Source organism: Anomaloglossus baeobatrachus, chromosome 3 (assembly GCF_048569485.1).
Source record: "Anomaloglossus baeobatrachus isolate aAnoBae1 chromosome 3, aAnoBae1.hap1, whole genome shotgun sequence".
Classification (NCBI taxonomy): Eukaryota; Metazoa; Chordata; class Amphibia; order Anura; family Aromobatidae; genus Anomaloglossus; species Anomaloglossus baeobatrachus.
Window position 1 is genome coordinate 360,953,506 of NC_134355.1, and position 19,394 is coordinate 360,972,899.

At 48.2% G+C, this 19,394-nt stretch overlaps 1 protein-coding gene across 2 annotated transcripts in view; it reads left to right on the forward strand.

Moving 5' to 3' along the window:
* Positions 1–19,394, forward strand: part of MDN1 (midasin AAA ATPase 1) — a 585,757-nt gene that overhangs the window by 373,368 nt on the left and 192,995 nt on the right. For both annotated transcript variants that reach the window (XM_075340129.1, XM_075340130.1), the window contains exons 56-60: positions 6,985–7,195; positions 7,592–7,820; positions 7,904–8,012; positions 8,214–8,384; positions 17,781–17,995. In XM_075340129.1, coding sequence (XP_075196244.1) covers positions 6,985–7,195; positions 7,592–7,820; positions 7,904–8,012; positions 8,214–8,384; positions 17,781–17,995 — 935 coding nt within the window. The remainder of the gene's footprint in view (positions 1–6,984; positions 7,196–7,591; positions 7,821–7,903; positions 8,013–8,213; positions 8,385–17,780; positions 17,996–19,394) is intronic.

Genomic DNA, 19,394 nt, shown 5'->3' on the forward strand with positions numbered 1-19,394 from the left:
AGCGTCCCAGGGATCCAGCTGACAGCCGCTGTCTGCGCATGCGCCGCCAGCATTCAAGAAGGAGGCGGCGTGATCGCGGGACGGATCACCAGACAGGTAACGTATAACCGGGGGCTGGGGGGGGGGTGACCTATTGGGACCTGGGGACACCTTTCTGCCGCATGTGACGTGTCACATGCGGCAGAAAGAGCAGAATAAATGCGGAGGCACGCTGTGCGCCGCCATCTTCCACGCTCCGGAGGGGGGAGGGGGGGGTGGCTCTAGAGAACCGTAGGGGGCTCCGGTGACCAGAGGGCTCCGGTGGACCGGAGGAGGGGTCAGGGGGAGGACATTTCCCTCCGATCTGAAATGTTTGATCATTTCAGATCGGAGGGAAATGAATGCAGAGTCGGCGGCGGCTGCAGTTTTCTGTGCGCTTCGGCGCCATTTTGAGTGCTCCGGAGGGGGGGTAGGGGTGGTGGGGGGACTCCCCGGTACCGGGGGCTTTGGGGGCATTAGGGGTGTAGATTTCTTTCTCATCTGACATGTTTGATCATGTCAGATGAAAAAGAAATCAGTTTTACCGGCCGTTTCTTTTTTTTTCATGTGTTCGTCGGTATACAGTGTATACCGCCGATCACATGATCGGGGTCCAAAAAAAACACCCCGATTCATAATCTGGGGGGTCTCAGCTACCCCCGGTAGCTGAAACCCCCGAGATTTTCGGACGCTGGGGGGCGCTACAGGGTTTTTTCGGGCCGCCGCTTTAAAACGGCGGAACAGAATAAGTACCCTGTTTTGCCGCCGCTTTAAGTCGTACGGCCGTCGTTATGAGGTTAAAGGGGTTATCTGGCTTATTTTGACTTTTTTTTTATTATTTCCCTTTTGGGCTACATTGGGGCAGGTAAGTAGATAGTGAGCACTTACCTGCCCTGTTGTCAGCCCCTCTCCCCCAGCTCAGAGTGGTCAGGTGACCGCTCCTGCTGCGATTTTGCTGCTTTCCGGTCATTTCATGTCAACATGGGCAGGACCATGTTGACATGCAAATCTGGGAACAGCATGTTGCCGCCCTGCTGGGTGGGTACAGTGCGTGAGTCCCCGCCCCCCTTCTCTGCACCCTCCCACACATTCCCTCGCATTCCATACTCTCCCCGCAACCCCCTCCTGCACTGCTGTGGGACCCGTGAGCTGTGGGGAGGGGCCTGGCCGCAGCTGCACATGGTGTCACCGCCAGCATCGGGCCCCCTGCTCAGGATCGCACATTCAAATGTACCGGCATCACAGATCACGGATGCCGATACATTTGAAAGCACTGATGAGAGGGAGCGCCGTGCTTCTTCTCATCACTATCACGCTGTCTGTGTCTGACAGTTCAGGTCAGCGGTGACGTCACTACTGTGCTGATATGTCCTGACCAGACAGTGTGCGAACGTGCAGGAGCGGCGGGGACCGAGGAGGGGTAAGTATATATTCCCTATATGTGTTCCCTATGTGGGTAGGTGGGTCGGTGCACAACGATGGGGGGGGGGGGTTGGTACAGAGCGCCGTGTGTGTGTGTGCGTGCGTGCGTGCATGCTTGCGCGTCTGTGTGTGTGTGTGTGTGTGTGTGTGTGTGTGTGCGCGCGCGTGTGTGTGATGGCTTTCAATGGCACTGGGTCACTTGTGTTTATTGATGACATAACAGCAGACGAGCAGCCGGATGAATTCTGAAGTGTACCGGGATATACTTTCAGCCCAGATTGAGCCAAATGCCGCAAAGTTGATCGGACGGCGCTTCATAGTACAGATGGACAATGACCCCAAGCATACAGCCAAAGCTACCCAGGAGTTCATGAGTGCAAAAAAGTGGAACATTCTGCAATGGCCAAGTCAATCACCAGATCTTAACCCAATTGAGCATGCATTTCACTTGCTCAAATCCAGACTTAAGACGGAAAGACCCACAAACAAGCAAGACCTGAAGGCTGCGGCTGTAAAGGCCTGGCAAAGCATTAAGAAGGAGGAAACCCAGCGTTTGGTGATGTCCATGGGTTCCAGAGTTAAGGCAGTGATTGCCTCCAAAGGATTCGCAACAAAATATTGAAAATAAAAATATTTTGTTTGAGTTTGGATTATTTGTCCAATTACTTTTGACCTCCTAAAATGTGCAGTGTTTGTAAAGAAATGTGTACAATTCCTACAATTTCTATCAGATATTTTTGTTCAAACCTTCAAATTAATCGCTACAATCTGCACTTGAATTCTGTTGTAGAGGTTTCATTTCAAATCCAATGTGGTGGCATGCAGAGCCCAACTCGCGAAAATTGTGTCACTGTCCAAATATTTCTGGACCTAACTGTACTCCTTTTATTGGTGTGAACACTTGTCAGGCCGTCCTCTCCACATGTAATCTGACAACACTACGACTGTAGCTTACATCAATCATCTGTGAGGTACTCTGACGGTTTTGACAGAAGTCCCGGATCCTATCCTAGGCAGAGGAACATGTCCCTGCAATTTCAGTGGTTTACAGGGGTTTTGCAGGAGTGGTTACTGCACCCTACAGTCTTCACCCAGATTTGCAGATGATGGGGCACTCCCGAAGTAAATCTGACGGCATCCAGGATGAACAACACGGTTCCTCTGTTTCTGTCCAGCACCCATGATCCCCTCGCAGCCAGCTCAGATGCACTGGCAATCTTGTGGTCCTAGTTCGGCCTTACATACCTTTTCCCTCCTCTTCCTTTAATTCCCAGGATAATAAAAAAAGATCAAAGCTAAAGAAGTTCCAATCATCCTCATGGCATCAGACTGGCCCAGAAGGTCCTGGTACACTGAGCTAGTCAAACTTCTCCCTGACATTCCATGGAAACTACCAGACTGTCCAGATCTACTTTTTTAGTGCCTCTTTTTTTTCCAACAGAATTGTTGGTATCTCAATTCAACAGCATGGGTGTCTAAGCCACAGTTTTGAGAGCCTCAGGTTTTTCCAATTAGGTTATTCAGACCAAATGAAATGCAAGGAAGCCCTCTTCCTTCTGAATCTTGGAAGTCTTTCTTAATGTGTAAAATAAACCATGATGGGCTGATGTTTTTCCCTTCCCACGTTTCTAGCCTGTTTGCAGTTGAGCCTGGACACCCGTCTGTCCCTCAGCTCGCTTAAAGGCCAGGTTTCCTCTGTCGCCATCCTTTTTGAAAAGAACCTAGCTTCTTTGGCTCTTTGAACCCTTTCGAGACATTCCCTTGTCCTTTCTTTCATGGAAGGTTGCCTGACTTGTTGCTATCACCTTCAACTGGCCAGTGTCTAAACTGGCCGGTCTAGCTATCTGTTTCTTCACTAGGATAAGGTGGTTTTGCGTCCAATTCCTTCTTTCCTTCCCAATGTTATTTCCTCCTTCCACCTGAACGAGAACATTGTTCTTTCCTTGTTCTGTCCTTCTCCTCCCTCTGCGCAATCAATAAATTGGACCGGGTCAATGCAGTGCGCCTCTACCTGTCCAGAACAAACTCCTTTTAACTATCAGATTTCTTATTCATCATACTTGAGAAACATTGCAAAAGATTGTCCTCCTCTAAGGCCACCATTACTAGTTAGATTCAATATCCCATCCTGCAAGCCTTAGGCTATGTGCGCACGTTGCGTACAGTCACTGCAGAAATTTCTGCAGCGATCTGAAGAGCACACGTGCGCTTCAAATCGCTGCAGAAAATGACCGTAGTGAATAAAAAAAAAAGCCGATTCCATGCGCTCTGCCTGCAGCTCCTGCCATAGACAGAGTAGGGGCTGCCGGCAAAGCACACGGAAGAAGTGACATGTCACTTCTTAGAACACACGCTTCGGGCAGCAGCCGAAGCGCTGCGCTCTAAGACGCCACGTGCGCACGGCTCCTGCATAATCTCCATAGATTATGCAGAGGACGCATGCAGTTACGCTGCGCTACAAAGCGCAGCGTAACTGCATGTAATTACGCAATGTGCGCACATAGCCTTAAGGACAAAACCGAGACCGCCCTCACTTGTGGTTATGGCCCACTGTACTCGCGTGATAGGGACCTCCTGGGCTTTTTGACAACAAACTTCTGCTTTTTAACTCGAAAGCTGCTACCTGGTCCTCTCTACCTACTTTCCCCAAGTTGTACAGCGCATTGGCTGATGCCAGCTTAGGAAGGAAATTTTTGCTAGTGGCAGTAGTCTAGGGTTCACTTTTTTTTCCAGTTGTCCATTTTCACTCTTGGGGACTGCTTTTGAATCTCCCATGGTTCTCTGTGTCCCCCAATGAAGCGATAGACAAAAGAGGATTTTGGGTACTCTCCATAAAATCTTTCTCTGAGCATTCATTGGCTTACGCAGTACCCATCCTTCTTCTGGTATTTCAAGTTCTCTGTTTTTATGTTTTAATTCTACTGTGTTTTTCACTAACTGCTAAGCTTTTCACCAGTTGGTGGGTGTATCCTACTGAGGAGTTACCGTATATAAAAAAATTCTATGGTATCCAGCTCACCTGTTGTTCCAAGTGCACAGCATCCGTCCAAAACGATCCAAGGTAAAAAACTTTGTTCCAGCACATAGGGAGCATAAACTTCTTTTTATTGAAAATATAAAGTAAAAAAAACACACGTGATAGGTGAAAAAAAACAGCAAACTGGCCCCAGAAACACCTTTTTACGCGTTTCGAGGCTGACTCCTCTTAATCATAACCATTACCGTATATACTCGAGTATAAGCCGACCCGAGTATAAACCGAGGCCCCAAATTCTACCACAAAAAAACTGGGAAACCCTATTGACTCAAGTTTAAGCCTAGGGTGGGAAGTGCAGCAGCTACTGGGAAGTTTCAAAAATTAAAAATAGATCCCAATAAAATGTAATATATCCCATCCTTGTGCCTACTCCACTCATTGTAATGTGCCCATCCTTGTGCCCCTTCCTTGGGCACTCTAGTAATGTGCCCTGCAGTAATTTGCCCTGTAGTAATGTCCTCCTAATGTCCCCTTCTTGTACCATATTATGCCGTTACTTTCGCGCAATAAAAATTATGCTCACATTATTCTCACTTCTCCTCAGTTCCCGCGGTGCCCTCAGCTGCCTCTTGTAGACCACAGGCCCATAGACCCCATCGTGATAGATTATAGCGTCCAATGCACGGGGCTGCTGATTGCCGTCATTTTTTTACTGTAGTTGAATGCTTTATGGCAGTGGTGGTGCAGCAAAACATTCAACTGCTGTAAAGCGCTGACTGCAGCGGTGGCTCTGTGTATTGGACGCGATCACGGAGGAATCTATGTGCCTGTGGTCTGCAAGAAGCACCCCTCTTGATGACGTCCAATGCACAAAGCCGCCACTGCTGTCAGCACTTAACAGCAGTTGAATGCTTTACTGCACCGCTACCTTAAAGCATTTAACTGCCATAAAGCCATGATGGCAGCCTGAAGCGGCGGCTCCGTGCACAGGACGTGATCATCAAGGGGTGCTTTATGCAGACCGCAGGCACATAGACCCCTCTGTGATAGCCTCCGGTGTACGGAGCAGCTGCTGTCAGCACTTTACCGCACCGCTGCATTCAACTGCAGTAAAGACATGATGGCAGACAGCAGCCCCGTGCATCAGATGCTATCACGGAGGGGTCTATGTGTCTGTGGTCTACAAGAGGCATCTGAGGGTACCGTGGGAACAGAGGAGAGGTGAGAATATTTTTTTTGTGGGACCCTGACCCGAGTATAAGCCAAGGGGGGGGCATTTTCAGCATAAAAAAATGGGCTGAAAAACTTGGCTTATACTTGAGTATATACAGGAATAATAAATTATTTATATAGTACCAACATATTCCACAGCACTTTACAATTCATAAAGGACATATGCAGACAATATCCGACATTTACGGAGTAACACAATTCAACAGAAACCAAAAGTAGTGAGGGCCCTGCTCGAAAGCTTAAAATCTAGGAGGAATTAAGGGAAGCACAAAAGGTAAATGGTAAAAGTGCTTGTATTCAATGGGCCAGCCATCAATATAATAAATAGGGGATTCAGATGTCGCTGCATGAAGCGGTCACCAGCAGGTATGTGTACAAGTACAGATACAGAGGGCTATTAAGCGCATGGAGGGTGTAAACAGATGATACAAGTAACCAGAGAAAAGGACCAGATATTGTAAGGGCAAAACAGGTATAGTTAGATACGTGAGGTGAGGTGATAGGCCAGTCTAAAGAAATGCGTTTTTAAAGCCCGCTTAAAACTGGGGGGATTGTGAAATAAGAAAATTTTCCTGGTTAGTGCGTGGCACAGAAATGGGGGCTGCTCGCGAGAAGTCTTGGAGACTGGAGTGGGAAGTTTGGATAGCAGAAGATGGATGCCAATCTTAAGTCATTAGAACAGAGGGTATGGGTAGGTTGATAAAGAGGGAGATGAGGGGAGGAGATGTAGGGCCGTGGAGATATGGAGAGCTTCGTGAGATTAATTTAAGTTTTTGCTTAGCGGCAGCCTCCTAGTGGCAGCAGTATACACCCTTTGTTCTCTATTTCCCCCCTAAGAAGGCTTCGAGAGAGAGATTTTGTGGTGAGTATCCCAAATCCTCTTTTTTCTATGCTGCAGATTTAGCAGAGTTCAGATGTTGAGCTAGGTATAACACCACTGATCGTAGATCTATCACTATACATTGTACATATTGAAAGCTGCTAATCCATGCTGGGAGCGTGGTTGGAGACAAGGCAGTTGATCCTATAGTGATTCCCTCCTGGTTATAAAACACTGATTATATTTAAACAGCAGCAAAACACAGCCCAGTAAGTGTTGTATCTCTAAAATCAGAGTCCTAGCCCCTCCATAGTACTGCAGTCAGATTACACAGCAAAAACCTGCTGACAGATTCCCTTTGATCTTTCAGATTACCTGGGAAATCTGTGTTTGAACTGAGCATTCACATCATTACAGATCTTGAGCTTCTGAATAGTTTCTTGAATGTCCCTGTGGTGTGTAGTGGAATTCTCTCTTGGTTTACTGTTTCACCTCTGCATTTCTAATCATACAGGAGGATTGTATAGTACAGTGTGTACAGAAGTTGAAAACACTTGGTGCTCCCTTCAATGTAACAGACCTGCGGCCAGTTAAACAAGACAGCACATGGCAGCTGGAAACGTGCAAGTTAAAAGCGGCTTGCTCAGCGTGGGAAACCAAGTTTAACTTGCTGGAGGCTTGGGCCTCTGTTCTTAAAGCAAATCATCAAGAAGAGATCAATGCTGGTAAGTTTAGTTTTTTTAAATCTTTTCAAAGAATTGTGAGCACATGAAAGAACTGAATTTGGTTTCTGTGCTTGATTTCTTCTCGTTTGCTGCGTTTCTGTCTTTTCAAATAGATTTTTACATTTACAGTTTACGGTTTAGATATCAATCATGACAAATATTCGAAGGGCAGAAAAATTACGTTCCCTGTTTTTGAGATTCTGAATGATCTTACACTAAAAACCTTTACCCTTAGCATTTCTGAATGATTGGATTCTGAAGTATAACACTTGCTGCTGTTATTTTACATTATCATAGTCTGGATCTTTCTGACTAGACCTTTAAATATTAATCTGTTCACTTTCTCAATATTTTCTTTTGCTTTAAAATTAATCCTATATTTTTTTTTCTTTTAAGGCAATCTTATCGAGTCAGTGGAACTGCTGAGATCACAAATTAATAAACAAGGTATTCTTCTTGGTACTGGAGACGGGAATCAAGAAGAGACTGTGTGCGCACCATTAAACCAAGAATGTTTGGCAAAGCTTTCAAGCCGTGTTCAAATGTGGCCTGGAATGGAGTACCTTATGCTCTTGTGGCAGTACAAAATGATTACTGACTTGTTGTCCCATTCTTACTATGTTAGGTGAGTATTTGACAACTCTTTTAGTAAACCGTACATGCAAAAATGTTATCTGTTGACTGACTGCTTCTTGATCTCCTCTTCAGAAAGAACATACAGTCAGACCTAAACCAGTTGGTTGCATTTTGCCTGGAACATACGCCCGTGTCTGTAGAGCAGCTTCGAGCTTTCAGCTTCCTTAGCAAGCAATCCGAGGTATTGCTTTTTTTATTCTGTATAAAAGACATTGTTTGGTATTATGTACAAAGATCTCTTTAGTCTCTACACCTCATTATGAAGCATTGAGCATTGTGCTCAATTAAGTGCTTATTTACAATGCAAGCAGACACTTGACTGGTGCTTTTAGAACTGTCTATTGGAATGATGGTGCATTTAAATTGAGGGTTTTTATTACAGGTTAACTCAGGTGATGTTGCATTATTGTGGTCAGAGTTGATCAGCAGCGTATTATCATCTTTCTGGAATAGTACTGTAACCACTGATCCAGATTATTGGTCATCCTGGAAAGTACACATCTGCCCGGACGATGCAAATGTTCCCCAAGCTCTCATGGAACACTCTATGAAGGTTTGTAAGAAATGTTCTGCACAACTCTAACAGTTGTATATTATATTGGTATTATGATTAGGGATGATCGAATATCACAAATATTTGTCAATATTCGGCTTCGCGAATATTCGATGCACAATTTAAGTCTTTGGGAAGCCCGAATTGTTGCCATTCGGCAACTATTCGGGTTTCCCATAGACTTGCATTGCGCCTCGAATATTCGCAAATAGTCGAATAGCGGCAACCTATTCGTCGAATATGGGTGTTGCCGAATATTTGAGGTATTCGATCATCCCTAATTATGATGTTACCGCTTTCCCTATACGTTTCCCTAAACATTTTTTACATGAAACAAAACTTTAAAAGTACTCAGTCTCCAATATGTTGTATAAATGTGATAGCCAAGTCTTCAGTTTTCTCAAATAATTACAATGTATCTATTCCTATAATTTGTTAGTAAGCTTGTTTGTAAGTTTGTAAGCTTTACTGCTATAAAGCAATGGTTCTAGGTCAAGGGAATATTTCAGCACAATTTCACACCCTAAACTATTCATATGTGCATGTAGTCTTATCAGACAAGTCTAGTAATACCTTAGGCTATGTGCGCACACTATGTTTTTTTTTCTTCAGCAAAAAACGCACCCTCTGGCAGAAAAACACACCTCTGGCTGGAAAAACGCATTAAAAACGCATGTTTTTTTGCTGCTTTTTCTCCATGTTTCGTGTGCGTTTTTGCCCATGCATTTTTTCACTTTATTCAATGAAAAAACATAGAAAAGAAGGGACATGCTACTTCTTTTTTCTTCAACAAAACTGCAGGCAAAAAAGAAGCAACGTGCGCACAGCTTTTATTAATTCTCAAAGACTTTGCTGGGGAAGGAAATGCATGCAGTTTAAGGCCACAGACTCCACCGAAAATTACACCCAAAAACACAGCAAAAACTATAGTGTGCACACAGGGCCTTACATGGCAAGTCTATTCCTCCATATACTTAGAAGTCAGTGTCTGAATTAGTGTACAATCTGAAGATCTGTTTATAGCTGTGAAGTTTTTGACACTCCAGCTCTATTCCCAGCCCAGTGTCAACTACTTTTGTTTGACTAACAGCCTCTTTGCTATATGACTTCAGGCAAAGGAGCAGTCAAGCTGGAGGAGGTGGCACTGGGCAGGGAATAGAGCTGGAGTGGCAGAGGCTGCATTTCTACAAATATCCCTTCTGTATCATTTGCTTATCAGTGGAAACGCTGATTTCTAAATAACTGAGGAACAGACTTGCCAAATAAAGGTATTGCTGGATTTGTCTTTGAAAGACCTGCATTCCCATATAAATAGTTTGAAACAGAGTTTAGTTATCAGCTATCATCAGACGTTGGAGCAAACATTAACCACAGTACTGATGAAATGCAGTCCGTATCCCAAATAAACATTTACAGCCAGGTACCTCTTTTCAGGTGATATCTCTGATTGGAGTTTTTTTTCCCCTTGTTTTCTCTCTTCTCCATTTAGTCCAGATGCTTTCATGACTTTCACATCCTCAACTAGTCTCTGCAGACTTCCCTTTTGTCCGATTTTCTGCAGCACACGCATATTTGGTGTCCTTAAAAATAAGTGTCATCTGCCGTAAGCTTGCCCTGAATAATTGCTTCACACTGTGCTACCTGCACAAAATATGACTCGCACACTGTCCCTCTTAGGGTACATAGCCTCCACATTGTCATCTGCTCTTCATACCGGGCCTCCTCTTTACAGCATCTTCCCGATACTGGCCAGACACAATAAAGTGTCCCGTCCTCACACTCTCCACCCCCCCACCTCTACCTATGGAAAATACTGTCACCTCCATACTACATATTGTCCCCACAGGTTGCCCCCATTCTGTGCTGCCCCTACTACACTGCCCAGTGTCTATATAATCCGTTCCCTCATACTACTACCCCCATCCCATACTGTCCCCCCACACAATCTGCCCCCATACTGTCCTCTCACACTCCCCATACTGTCTCACACATTTCCTCTCCATCTTCTCCATACCGTCTCGTCTTTTATAAACCCCGCCGTAACCATTCTCTCTGCTCACACATTTTCCTCTGTCCATTCTGTCATCTCCTCACACTTTTCTGAAAGGCGCAATTACTCTTGAATTCAGTGAGCTGACTGTTTACACCTTCTCTGAGCCAGCTGTCAGTTTGACAGCAGGCTAGGCGAACATCCAGATTCCACTAATGTGGGCGGCAAAGTCCTGCTGCCTGGTAGACACCTTGAAGAACAGAAAAAAGCAAGATACGGGATGGTGCAAAAAAGGTTTTTATTGAAACAAAAGGATTTTTTCAAACAAGTCTGTCCCCAACGTTTCAGTCCTTGATGGACTTTTTTCAAGGATTATATCAGACTGGTGACATAAATAAAATAAAAAGAACATAGTGTTACAGAAAGGAAAAACATGATCAAAATTACAAAATCAAGAATATTATAGAAATGGTCACATCTCATAAAGACCGGAACAATGTCTCCATGTATAATAAACAAGCATTTGCATCAGTTTCCCTATGCATTAAACAAGAGTTGTTTTTAAAGTTATAGGAAGTCAAATGATATAATAGAAGTGACGAGATACAATCTGATGAGCAAACATACCTAGGTGTCTCAACTAGTGGTCATGCTGCACCAATAGGAACTGCGTACAGACGTCGATAAACAGGGGGAGACTGTACCCTTAGTCTAAATGAAGGTTAGAAAGTCATATCAGACTGGTCCTGTCAATGTAATATGATACGGGGTGGTGGAGCATGCTGAATACCTGTGTGTGTGTGTGTGTGTGTGTGTGTGTGTGTGTGTTTGTGTGTGTGTGTATATATATATGTATGTATGCGTATGTATATGTATGTGTATATATATATATATATATATATATATATATATATATATATATATATATATATATATATATATATATATATAAATATGTGTAAATGTGTCACTTTGTGACACTGGCTTCATTTACATTTTACCTCATGTCTAAAGGTACTTGCCTGCACACTTGATCCGTTTGGCTATACAAATGTCTTTTATCGTTTGTAACAAATGTATATTTATGCATGTGTATACTTCCAGATTGTACCAATTCCATGGATACTATGTGCCATATAGCCAACCAGTGTTGACAGGATCGTAGACATCCTTTCACATATATATATACACAGGTATTCAGCATGCTCCACCACCCCATATCATATTACACTGACAGGACCAGTCTGATATGACTTTCTAACCTTCATTTTCTTCATTTAGACTAAAGGCCCCGTCACACTAAGCAACATCGCTAGCAACATCGCTGCTAACGAACAACTTTTGTGACGTAGCAGCGATGTTGCTAGCGATGTTGCTGTGTGTGACATCCAGCAACAACCTGGCCCCTGCTGTGAGGTCGTTGGTTGTTGCTGAATGTCCTGGGCCATTTTTTAGTTGTTGCTGTCCCGCTGTGAAGCACAGATCGCTGTATGAGACAGCAACAACTAAATGTGCAGGCAGCAGGAGCCGGCTTCTGCGGACGCTGGTAACCACAGTAAACATCGGGTAACCAAGAAGCCCTGTCCTTGGTTACCCAATATTTACCTTTGTTACCAGCCTCCGCCGCTCTCACTGTCAGTGCCGGCTCCTGCTCTGTGCACATGTAGCTGCAGGACACATCGGGTTAATTAACCCGATGTGTGCTGTAGCTAGGAGAGCAGGGAGCCAGCGCTAAGCATTGTGCGCTGCTCCCTGATCTGTGCACATTTAGCTGCAGCACACATCAGGTAATTAACCCCTTCAGCCCCAAGCCTATTTTGACCCTAAAGACCAGGCCATTTTTTGCAATTCTGACCAGTGTCACTTTATGAGGTTATAACTCTGGAACGCTTCAGCGGATCCCGGTGATTCTGAGATTGTTTTTTCGTGACATATTGGGCTTCATGTTAGTGGTAAATTTAGGCCAATATTTTTTGCGTTTCTTTGTGAAAAAAACGGAAATTTTGCGAAAATTTTGAAAATTTTGTCATTTTCAAACTTTGAATTTTTATGCTCTAAAACCAACGAGACATATGACACAAAATAATTAATAAATAACATTTCCCACATGTCTATTTTACATCAGAACAATTTTGGGAAAAAAAAAAAAATTTAAGGAAGTTATAGGGGTTCAAAGTTTATGAGCAATTTCTCATTTTTACAACAAAATTTACAAAGCCACTTTTTTTAGGGACCACATCACATTTGAAGCAATTTTGAGAGGTCTACATGACACAGAACACCCAAAAGTGACACCATTCCAAAAACGGCACCCCTCAGGCTACTCAAAACCACATTCAAGAAGGTTATTAACCCTTCAGGTGCTTCACAGTAACTAAAGCAATGTGGAAGGAAAAAATGAACATTTTACTTTTTGCAACAAAAATGTTAATTTAGCCTCAAATATTGCATATTCACAAGGGTAGCAGGATTAAATGAACCCCCAAAATTTGTTGGGCAATTTCTACTGAACATGCAGATACCTCATATGTGGCGAAAAACCACTGTTTGGGCGCACGGCAGGACTCGGAAGGGAAGGAGCGCCATTTGACTTTTTTTGAACAGAAAATTAGCTGGAATCGTTAGCCGCACCATGTTGTGTTTGGAGAGCCCCTGAGGTGCCGAAACAGTGGAGCTCCCCCACATGTGACCCCATTTTGGAAACTAGACCCCTCATGGAATTTATCTAGATGTTTATTGAGCACTTTGAGCCTCTGGGGGATTCACAAAAGTTAATAGAGTTGAGCTGTGAAAATAATTTTTTTTTTTTTTACCACAAAATTGTTACTTCAACCAGGTAGCTTTTTTTTCACAAGGGTATCAGGAAAAATTGCACCATAAAATGTATTGTGCAATTTCTCCTGAGTACACAGACACCTCATATGTGGTGGAAATAAAATGTTTGGGCGCACAGCAGGGCTCGGAAGGCAAGGAGCGTCATTTGACGTTTCAAACGCAAAATTGTCTGGGATAATTAGCGTATTCCATGCTGTTTGGAGACCCCTGAGGTGCCGAAACAGTGGAGCTCCCCCACATGTGACCCCATTTTGGAAACTAGACCCCCATGGCATAGAAAAAAAAAAACAGCGGAAGATGGGGGGGGGCAGCAGATGGGGGGCAGCGGCATATAAAGGGAGCATCTGTGATTGTGAGACGGCGGCTGGGATAGGGTGGGGGCGGATGGGAGAGGGCGCAGTGGATGCAGGAGCGGCAGAGGATGGGGGGAGGGGGCGGGTGGGGGAGTGGGAGGTGAGATTGGGGATAGTTACCCTACAGGATGGATCTAGGCAGCTGGATCACAGGAGATGAAGGAGGCAGCAGATCGGGGAGGGTGAGAGGTGGGGGAGGGAGCGCAGCGCAGATCACGGAGGAGACAGGTGAGCAGAGCACAGATCACGGAGGAGACAGGTGAGCAGAGCACAGATCACGGGGGTGAGAGGTGAGGGAGAGCGGACAGCAGATCACGGGGGTGACAGGTCAGGGAGCACAGATCACAGGGTGACAGGTGAGGGAGCACAGATCACGGGGGTGAGAGGTGAGAGAGCGCAGATCATGGGGGTGAGAGGTGGAGGGAGAGTGGACAGCAGATCACGGGGGTGACAGGGGAGGGAGCACAGATCACGGGGGTGACAGGGGAGGGAGCACAGATCACGGCGGTGACAAGGGAGAGAGCGCACATCACGGCGGTGACAGGGGAGGGAGCGCACATCACGGCGGTGACAGGGGAGGGAGCGCACATCACGGCGGTGACAGGGGAGGGAGCGCACATCACGGCGGTGACAGGGGAGGAAGCGCACATCACGGCGGTGACAGGGGAGGGAGCGCACATCACGGCGGTGACAGGGGAGGGAGCGCACATCACGGCGGTGACAGGGGAGGGAGCGCACATCACGGCGGTGACAGGGGAGGGAGCGCACATCACGGCGGTGACAGGGGAGGGGGCGGGTAGCTGACCACGGCGGTGACAGGGGAGGGGGCGGGTAGCTGACCACGGGGGTGAGAGGTGGGGGGAGCATGCAGCACATCACGGAGGGGAGGGGGCGAGCAGCACATCACGGAGGGGAGGGGGCGAGCAGCACATCACGGAGGGGAGGGGGCGAGCAGCACATCACGGAGGGGAGGGGGCGAGCAGCACATCACGGAGGGGAGGGGGCAAGCAGCACATCACGGAGGGGAGGGGAGGGGGCAAGCAGCACATCACGGAGGGGAGGGGAGGGGGCGAGCAGCACATCACGGAGGGGAGGGGAGGGGGCGAGCAGCACATCACGTCGGGGAGGGGAGGGGGCGAGAGCAGCACATCACGTCGGGGAGGGGAGGGGGCGAGCAGCACATCACGGAGAGGAGGGGGCGAGCACCGATCACGAGGGGGAGGGGCCGGGCAGCAGATCGGAGGGAGCGGTGGCACTATGACAGATGGAGGAGGACAGGGTGCACGATCCCTGTCCTCCTCCATCTGTCATAGTGCCACCGCTCCCTCCGATCTGCTGCACGGAGGTGAGGGGCCGGGCAGCAGATTGGGGGGAACGGTGGCACTGTGGCAGATGGAGGGCGGCAGCGGATCGGGAGGTGTGGGGGTGAGGGTGCGGGCAGGAGATCGGGGAGACAGGTGGCAGATCGCGGAGGGCAGCGGCGGCGGCGGATCGGGACGCTTTTCATACAGTGCATTGGCAGCGCGGCAACTTCCGGGTCCCATGCTCCGGTCTCATAACAGCATGGGACCGGAGCTTGTCGCCCTGCCATTGCACTGTGTACACTCACTGTGCTCAGTGTGCTGGCGTGCTGCAGGGACAAGTGAAGCTGATGGGGGCGGTCACCGGCAACAGGTCCACTGTGATTGGAGAAATCGGTCACAAGGCCGATCTCTCCAATCAGAGCAGTGGAGCTGGGGGAGGGTGATCCAGTGAGGTCACCCAGCTCCAGCCAATGGCCAGTGCTACAGCTGCACTGGCCAGGGCTGGATTTCAATGTTTCAGTCATTTTAAATGGCTGGAACATTACAGTGGCTGTGATTGGTTGAGCGGCGTTCGTCAGCCAATCACAGCCTCCGTAGGTCCGGGGAGGAGGCACCACCCCTCCTAAGGTCAGGAACAGGTCCCCTCCTCCCTGAATCTGCGGTTTTTGTTAACATATTGCAGTCACCGTAGGCTCCGGTGCCGCGATTCCGCCATGACGGAAAGATCCGTCCTTGGTCGTTAAGGCCCAGGGCACAAGGACGGATCTTTCCGTCCATGGTCGTGAAGGGGTTAACCCGATGTGTGCTGTAACTAGGAGAGCAAGGAGCCAGCGCTAAGCGGTGTGCGGTGCTCCCTGCTCTGTGCACATGTAGCTGCAGCACACATCGGGTAATTAACCCGATGTGTGCTGTAACTAGGAGAGCAGGGAGCCAGCGCTCAGTGTGCGCTACTCCCTGCTCTCTGCACGTGTAGCTCCGTGCGCTGGTAACCAAGGTAAATATCGGGTTGGTTACCCAATATTTACCTTAGTTACCAAGCGCAGCATCTTCCACGCGGCGCTGGGGGCTGGTCACTGGTTGCTGGTGAGCTCACCAGCAACTCGTGTAGCGACGCTCCAGCGATCCCTGCCAGGTCAGGTTGCTGGTGGGATCGCTGGAGCGTCGCAGTGTGACATCTCACCAGCAACCTCCTAGCAACTTACCAGCGATCCCTATCGTTGTTGGGATCGCTGGTAAGTTGCTTAGTGTGACTGGACCTTAAGGGTATAGTCTCCCGCTATTTATAGACGTCTGTACGCAGTTCCTATTGGTGCAGCATGACCACTAGTTGTGACACCTAGGTATGTTTGCTCATCAGATTGTATCTCGTCACTTCTATTATGTCATTTGATATACATATTTTCTATGGACTTCCTATAACTTTAAAAAGTACTCTTGTTTAAAGGGAACCTGTCAGCAGAAATGTCCCCTAAAACCTAACAGATTCCCCCTCTGCAGCTCCTGGGCTGCATTCTAGAAAGGTCCCTGTTATGATTGTGCCCACTTTCTGACCGAAAAAAAGTGTTTATAAAGTTGTACCTTTTTGGCTTCTGATTCTGTAAATCCGTCACGGGGGCGGGCTGCCTGATGGCCGTTATTCTGCCCCCTGGTCCTGTATGCCGCCCCCATCGCTGATTTCAATACTTCTGGACGCCGCCCACTGCTCCAGCCATCCCCGCGCATGCCCAGTGCCCATCTCTCGGGGATGAGCACTGTGCCCAGCGTCACCGCTGGTGACGTGCACGCAGGGTTAAGATTATGGGCGGTGCTGTGATGTTTATTCCTAAGCAACCGCCCATAATCGCGGGACCGCGCTTTCCCCCTCGGCCTGCTTCTTTCTGCGCAAGCGCGCTGCTGCTGACCTCACTTCGCCTCCTTCCCATCTTGCCCCGAGGCAGGAAATAGATGGGAGGAGCGCGGAGCAGTGACTACACCGAAAGCGCGGTCCCGCGATTATGGGCGGTTGCTTAGGAATAAACATCACAGCACCGCCCATAATCTTAACCCTGCGTGCACGTGACGCTGGGCACAGTGCTCATCCCCGAGAGATGGGCACTGGGCATGCGCGGGGATGGCTGGAGCAGTGGGCGGCGTCCAGAAGTATTGAAATCAGCGATGGGGGCGGCATACAGGACCAGGGGGCAGAATAACGGCCATCAGGCAGCCCGCCCCCGTGACGGATTTACAGAATCAGAAGCCAAAAAGGTACAACTTTATAAACACTTTTTTTCGGTCAGAAAGTGGGCACAATCATAACAGGGACCTTTATAGAATGCAGCCCAGGAGCTGCAGAGGGGGAATCGGTTAGGTTTTAGGGGACATTTCTGCTGACAGGTTCCCTTTAATGCATAGGGAAACTGATGCAAACGCTTGTTTTTTATACATGGAGGCATTGTTCCGGTCTTTATGAGATGTGACCATTTCTGTAATATTCTTGATTTTGTAATTTTGATCATGTTTTTCCTTTCTGTAACACTATGTTCTTTTTATTTTATTCATGTCACCAGTCTGATATAATCCTTGAAAAAAGTCCAAGGACTGAAACGTTGGGGACAGACTTGTTTGAAAAAATCCTTTTGTTTCAATAAAAACGTTTTTTGCACCATCCCGGATCTTGCTTTTTTCTGTTCTTTGTGGTGTGCCGGAGCTTCTTTTTTCTATTATTGGATTTATTTACTCCAGAGCACCTCGATTTCTATAGTTGAGCCAGGTCTACTCTACTGGCTGGTAGACACCTTGGACTGCCATATCAAATGCCCCTCCTGCCCTCCCTCCTAGATACGCCACTTGTTTGATGGTGAAATCCTACTGAGAGATTCGCTTTAAACCATGCTCATAAGTATTTTGCTTAATAGGTTTTCATCTTATTTTTCAGGGTCCTGGTATTTTAAACAGAGCTGTGCTGTCAAAATGCTTCTGTGAAGTTCTGACAGGTTGCAGCAAGGCATTGTCATGGGATATGAATGAGCTTCCAGTGCTCCTGACTTCTCGTGTGACACTTGGAGAAGGTGCAGAAAGACTTCAACAACTGCATGAAATCAGCTCCACTCTCTGGACAAATATGGCAATCTCTTCCTTGGCAAGCTTTAGGTATGGAACCAAGGGGCTTGATTCCTTATTTACATTTTTGGGGGTAATTACCTTTCTCTTTTGGTCTTGTAGAATTCATTGATGCTTTTTGCACTAAATTATTCTAAATGGCGCAATTGTTTCATAAAGTTTGCAAACAAAAAAAAAGCTTAATTTTTGCCTAACTTGGTTTGTGACTTTTTAGAGCAAAAAGTTGCACATTCCCCTAGTTGGCACAAACCTTGCACAAACGTTTCAAATGTACCGTATTTTTCGCTTTATAAGACGCACTTTTCCTCCCCAAATTTTGGGAGGAAAATGGGGGGTGCGTCTTATAAAGCGGTAGCGGGGGGGGGGGGGTCCTGTCTGAGGCGATCGGGCGGGTGCCTGTGGCTGCATGCAAGCGCCCGGGTACCTGTACTTGCATGCAGCGGCAGCCGGGTACCCGTGGCTGTGTACGGGCGGCAGCGGGTGCTGTGTGGGGTCGGCAGCCAGGTACCTGTGCTTGCATGCGGTGGCAGACGGGTACCCATGGCTGTGTGCGGGCGGCAGCCGGGTGCTGTGTGCGAGCGGCAGTCGGGTGCCCGTGCAGGTACTCGGCTGCCGCCCTCACACAGTCACCCATCTGCCGCCCGCACACAGCCATGGGTACCCGGCTGCCACCGCACGCAAGCACAGGTACCCGGCGGCTTGTACGCAGAGTGGGCGGGCAGCTGTGCATGCGGGGCGGGCGGCTGTGCAGCTTACCAGTTGTCCGCGGTCCCACTTTCAAATGATGGCGCCGGTGGAGCTCTTGGATGAGAGCTCCATCTGCGCACGCGCTGCTCCGGGAGTCAGCGCGTGCGCAGATGGAGCCCTTGGATGAGAGCTCCATCTGCGCACGCGCTGCTCCGGGAGTCAGCGCGTGCGCAGATGGAGCCCTTGGATGAGAGCTCCATCTGCGCATGCGTCGCTCCGGGCGCCATTACTTGAATCGGGACCGCGGACACACTCCACCACTGAGCCGTCGCCGCCGCTCCCACTACTGAGCCGCCGCTGCCACCACTGAACCGGGACCGCGGACACACGCCACCACTGAGCAGTCCCTGCCGCTGCCACCACTGAGCAGTTGCCGCCGCTCCCACCACTGAGCCGCCGCCGCCGCTGCCACCACTGAACCGGGACCGCGGACACACGCCACCACTGAGCAGTCCCTGCCGCTGCCACCACTGAGCAGTCCCTGCCGCTGCCACCACTGAGCAGTTGCCGCCGCCGCTGCCACCACTGAACCGGGACCGCGGACACTCACTGCACCGGCCTGCTGCACGGCTCACACGCCACGGCTGCTGCCGCCACCACGGACCCCACGGATCCTGCCACCGCGGACGCCACCGCGCCTGCAACCACGGCACCTGCAACCACGGACCCCGCTGCCACTGAC